The 6,163-nt window shown below is 39.3% G+C and overlaps 1 protein-coding gene and 1 long non-coding RNA gene across 2 annotated transcripts; one reads left to right on the forward strand and one right to left on the reverse strand.

Moving 5' to 3' along the window:
- Window positions 1-684: 684 nt before the first annotated feature.
- Window positions 685-1,392, forward strand: LOC117328508. The gene has a single exon (XM_033886045.1). The coding sequence runs from the start codon at window positions 685-687 to the stop codon at window positions 1,390-1,392; it is 708 nt and encodes a 235-aa protein (XP_033741936.1).
- Window positions 1,393-4,966: 3,574 nt separating this feature from the next.
- LOC117328265 lies at window positions 4,967-5,540 on the reverse strand. The gene is made up of 2 exons (XR_004532941.1): window positions 5,145-5,540; window positions 4,967-5,094 (listed from the first exon to the last, which is right to left on the reverse strand). It is a non-coding gene; the product is annotated as an uncharacterized LOC117328265 (long non-coding RNA).
- Window positions 5,541-6,163: the final 623 nt, after the last annotated feature.

Below are 6,163 nucleotides of genomic sequence, written 5' to 3' on the forward strand. Positions count from 1 at the left end.
GACAGAACTAAGGTGGCTGTTGACAGAACTAAGGTAGCTGATGACAACTAAGGTGGCTGTTGACAGAACTAAGACAGCTGGTGACAGAACTAGGGTGGCTGATGACAGAACTAAGGTAGCTGTTGACAACTAAGGTGGCTGATGACAGCTAAGGTAGCTGATGACAGAACCAAGGTGGCTGTTGACAGAACTAAGACGATTGATGACAGAACTAATGTTGCTGATGACAGAACTAAGGTAGCTATTGACAGAACTAAGGTAGCTGATGACAGAACTAGGGTGGCTGATGACAGAACTAAGGTAGCTGATGACAGAACTAAGGTAGTAGCTGTTGACAGAACTAAGACAGCTGGTGACAGAATTAAGGTAGCTGATGACAGAACTAAGGTAGCTGATGACAGACCTAAGGTGGCTGTTGACAGAACTAAGGTAGCTGATGACAGAACTAAGGTGGCTGTTGACAGAACTAAGAAGTTTGATGACAGAACTAAGGTAACTGATGACACAATTAAGGTAGCTGATGACAACCAAGGTGGATGATGACAGAACTAAGGTAACTGTTGACAGAACTAAGGTAGCTGATGACAGAACTAAGGTGACTGTTGACAGAACTAAGACAGCTGGTGACAGAACTAGGGTGGCTGATGACAGAACTTAGGTAGCTGTTGACAACTAAGGTGGCTGATGACAGCTAAGGTAGCTGATGACAGAACCAAGGTGGCTGTTGACAGAACTAAGACGATTGATGACAGAACTAAGGTTGCTGATGACAGAACTAAGGTAGCTGATGACAGAACTAGGGTGGCTGATGACAGAACTAAGGTAGCTGATGACAGAACTAAGGTAGTAGCTGTTGACATAACTAAGACAGCTGGTGACAGAATTAAGGTAGCTGATGACAGAACTAAGGTAGCTGATGACAGAACTAAGGTGGCTGTTGACAGAACTAAGGTAGCTGATGACAGAACTAAGGTGGCTGTTGACAGAACTAAGGTAGCTGATGACAGAACTAAGGTGGCTGATGACACAATTAAGGTAGCTGATGACAGAACCAAGGTGGATGATGATAGAACTAAGGTAACTGTTGACAGAACTAAGGTAGCTGATGACAGAACTAAGGTAGTAGCTGTTGACAGAACTAAGACAGCTGGTGACAGAATTAAGGTAGCTGACGACAGAACTAAGGTAACTGTTGACAGAACTAAGGTAGCTGATGACAGAACTAAGGTGGCTGTTGACAGAACTAAGGTAGCTGATGACAGAACTAAGGTGGCTGTTGACAGAACTAAGGTAGCTGATGACAGAACTAAGATGGCTGTTGACAGAACTAAGACAGCTGGTGACAGAACTAGGGTGGCTGATGACAGAACTAAGGTAGCTGTTGACAACTAAGGTGGCTGATGACAGCTAAGGTAGCTGATGACAGAACCAAGGTGGCTGTTGACAGAACTAAGACGATTGATGACAGAACTAAGGTTGCTGATGACAGAACTAAGGTAGCTGTTGACAGAACTAAGGTAGCTGATGACAGAACTAGGGTGGCTGTTGACGGAACTAAGGTAGCTGATGACAGAACTAAGGTGGCTGTTGACAGAACTAAGACAGCTGGTGACAGAACTTGGGTGGCTGATGACAGAACTAAGGTAACTGTTGACAACTAAGGTGGCTGACGACACAATTAAGGTAGCTGATGACAGAACCAAGGTGGATGATGACAGAACTAAGGTAACTTGACAGAACTAAGGTAGCTGATGACAGAACTAAGGTAGTAGCTGTTGACAGAACTAAGACAGCTGGTGACAGAATTAAGGTAGCTGGTGACAGAATTAAGGTAGCTGATGACAGAACTAAGGTAACTGTTGACAGAACTAAGGTAGCTGATGACAGAACTAAGGTGGCTGTTGACAGAACTAAGGTAGCTGATGACAGAACTAAGGTGGCTGTTGACAGAACTAAGACAGCTGGTGACAGAACTAGGGTGGCTGATGACAGAACTAAGGTAGCTGTTGACAACTAAGGTGGCTGATGACAGCTTAGGTAGCTGATGACAGAACCAAGGTGGCTGTTGGCAGAACTAAGACGATTGATGACAGAACTAAGGTTGCTGATGACAGAACTAAGGTAGCTGTTGACAGAACTTAGGTAGCTGTTGACAGAACTAGGGTGGCTGATGACAGAGCTAAGGTAGCTGTTGACAACTAAGGTGGCTGATGACAGCTAAGGTAGCTGATGACAGAACCAAGGTGGCTGTTGACAGAACTAAGACGATTGATGACAGAACTAAGGTTGCTGATGACAGAACTAGGGTGGCTGATGACAGAACTAAGGTAGCTGTTGACAGAACTAAGGTAGCTGTTGACAGAACTAAGGTAACTGATGACAGAACTAAGGTAGCTGTTGACAGAATTAAGGTAGCTGATGACAGAATTAAGGTAGCTGATGACAGAACTAAGGTAACTGTTGACAGAACTAAGGTGGCTGTTGACAGAACTAAGGTAGCTGATGACAGAACTAAGGTGGCTGTTAACAGAACTAAGGTAGCTGTTGACAGAACTTAGTAGATTGATGACAGAACTAAGGTAGCTGGTGACAGAATTAAGGTAGCTGATGACAGAACTAAGGTTACTGTTGACAGAACTAAGGTAGCTGATGACAGAACTAAGGTAGTAGCTGTTGACAGAACTAAGACAGCTGGTGACAGAATTAAGGTAGCTGATGACAGAACTAAGGTAACTGTTGACAGAACTAAGGTGGCTGTTGACAGAACTAAGGTGGCTGATGACAACTAAGGTGGCTGTTGACAGAACTAAGACAATTGATGACAGAACTAAGGTAGCATTGATGACAGAACTAAGGTAGCTGATGACAGAACTAGGGTGGCTGATGACAGAACTAAGGTAGCTGTTGACAACTAAGGTGGCTGATGACAGCTAAGGTAGCTGATGACAGAACCAAGGTGGCTGTTGATAGAACTAAGACGATTGATGACAGAATTAAGGTTGCTGATGACAGAACTAAGGTAGCTGTTGACAGAACTAAAGTTGCTGATGACAGAACTAAGGTAGCTGTTGACAGAACTAAGGTAGCTGATGACAGAACTAGGCTGGCTGATGACAGAACTAAGGTAGCTGTTGACAGAACTAAGGTAGCTGCTGACAGAACTTAGTAGATTGATGACAGAACTAAGGTAGCTGTTGACAGAACTAAGGTAGCTGCTGACAGAACTAAGAAGTTTGATGACAGAACTAAGGTAACTGATGACAGAACTAGGGTAGCTGTTGACAGAACTAAGGTAGCTGATGACAGAATTAAGGTAGCTGTTGACAGAACTAAGAAGTTTGATGACAGAACTAAGGTAACTGATGACAGAACGCATGTGGGTTAATGTTGCATTTATAATTAAAAAGAACAAAAAACGTCATGTTTTAACATAAATTCAATATTTAATGATTTCCCGGTTAGTTCTGTTTGTTTTCTTGATCGGATTTTAATGTTAGGTGTCCAACGTCTTTATCGGGATGTTTTCGTCGTTCCTCGTGTTCTCGTGTGGTCACATGACCGGCACGAAGGACTACATTAACACTTGGGCGGTAAATATGGCCAGAGCACCCGACCAACGTATTTTGTCGTACAAACAGATATGATACACTTATTCATCGTGCTAAGAAACCGAGAAAAAGTGCTGTACATTCTTCTATTTATTCAAGTATGGTTACATAACGGCGTTATAAACTGGTGTTAATTGAAGAAGTGCCGATTAATTGACTACTTTTTAAGTAATTTTGACGATGTTTGTCATTTTCGTAAGAATGTACAGCACTTTTCGTTGTTCTCATACAATTACCTTCACGCTCTTAACTATTTCATAAGTATTGATTTAGGGTAGTCGGGTGCTCTAGGACGATTCATAGAGCAAGTGTTAATGTTCATTCTCCAATATTGGAACTCTTCAGTGTTTTAAGTATCGAAATCGGCATATAGAAACGAACAAACGTTAATAAACGAATGCAATGGATCGTAATTAATTGAATTAATTATTTACAGATGATTTCCAAAGACATAAGGTATAGTTAGAAGTTTTCGGCTGTACACATGCAAGTTTGTAAATTCGTCACTGTGATGAAACCACCGTCCTCGTCGTTGCCATGACTGCCGATCGAAGCTGCGATCACGAATGCACTGACAAAGTGAAAGTTGAAGTATTTTTCGCAACATGCGGTTTAAACTTAAAATTACATTCACACCTCATATTGATTGGGGTTGTTTAATCATACCTGATCAATTGAATTATCAGAAAACTAACAAAAACACTAAAAAACACAGAATGAAGCCTTCGTGTCAGGCAGAGCAGACACAACGCGCGATCTGTAAACAATGTGACGTCATTGGAATGTACAAGTTGCAACAATGTACAACAATGTATATTTTACATTAATACACTAATGAGCAACAAAACGGGACGCAACATTAACCCACATGCGAACTAAGGTAGCTGTTGACAGAACTAAGAAGTTTGATGATAGAACTAAGGTAGCTGTTGACAGAACTAAGAAGTTTGATGATAGAACTAAGGTAGCTGATGACAGAAGTAAGGTGGCTGATGACAGAACTAGGCTGGCTGATGACAGAACTAAGGTAGCTGGTGACAGAACTAAGAAGTTTGATGACAGAACTAAGATGACTGATGACACTTAACTTTTATAATTTACCTTAAATAGTGTCTTTTTTTTTCAATCAAATTGCTCCATGTCTGTTGTCTGTATGTCATTAAACAACTATTTTATCACTATTTATCATAAAGTTCTTAATGGATCTTGCTCAAATTTCATTTGTATGTTTCCCTTGGTCCCTAGTTGTGCATGCTCCATTTAAGTTCTTCATGGATATTTCTTGAATTTTGTTTGAATCTGTTATATTCTGAACTCTTTATGCCAAGACAACGTAAAGAATAACGTAACACTGAAACTTAAAATAAAATCAATTTAATTTGTAAAACAGGCACTTGTAAAACATACCTTACACATTACTCGTCCAGAACACCTACCGCACAGCAACCTAGTACCAACTTTTACCAGACAACTCATCACAATACTCCTGTCACAAAATACCCTTGTCACACCTGTCACAACATACGCTTGTCACACCTGTCACAACATACCCTTGTCACACCTGTCACAACATACAACTCTCACAAAATGATCTTGTCACACACCTGCCACAACCTGACGCAACATACACTCATCTTCACAACATACACTCATCTTCACAACATACACTCATCTTCACAACATACACTCATCTTCACAACATACACTCATCTTTAAAACATACACTCGTCACATCTGAATTGTTACTGTACATCATTCAATCCTGGTCACTAACATGTGACAATCTATACCATAATTTTTCATATCAAATTTGTTCAAACATTTTCTAATTCAGTGAATACATTTTGGAACTTGACTCTTAACAGACATGTATTTAGCCATCTCTGACACGAGTGATTAACATGGGCACTAATGTTATACTACAGCTTATACATTGACTACATTGTATATATATAGTATAATGTTATACTACAGCTTATACATTGACTATATATATAGTGTCTAATGTTATACTACAGCTTATACATTGACTATATATATAGTGTAATGTTATACTACAGCTTATACATTGACTATATATAGTGTCTAATGTTACACTACAGCTTATACATTGACTATATATATAGTGTAATGTTATACTACAGCTTATACATTGACTATATATATAGTGTAATGTTATACTACAGCTTATACATTGACTATATATATAGTGTCTAATGTTATACTACAGCTTATACATTGACTATATATATAGTGTCTGTTATACTACAGCTTATACATTGACTATATATAGTGTGTAATGTTATACTACAGCTTATACATTGACTATATATATAGTGTAATGTTATACTACAGCTTATACATTGACTATATATATAGTGTGTAATGTTATACTACAGCTTATACATTGACTATATATAGTGTGTAATGTTATACTACAGCTTATACATTGACTATATATATAGTGTCTAATGTTATACTACAGCTTATACATTGACTATATATAGTGTGTAATGTTATACTACAGCTTATACATTGACTATATATATAGTGTC

Source organism: Pecten maximus, chromosome 5 (genome assembly GCF_902652985.1).
Source record: "Pecten maximus chromosome 5, xPecMax1.1, whole genome shotgun sequence".
NCBI classification, from domain to species: domain Eukaryota; kingdom Metazoa; phylum Mollusca; class Bivalvia; order Pectinida; family Pectinidae; genus Pecten; species Pecten maximus.

Bases quoted from the DNA above. Each gene is read 5' to 3' on its own strand.
- LOC117328508 (XM_033886045.1), top strand. From the start codon at position 685: ATGACAGCTAAGGTAGCTGATGACAGAACCAAGGTGGCTGTTGACAGA.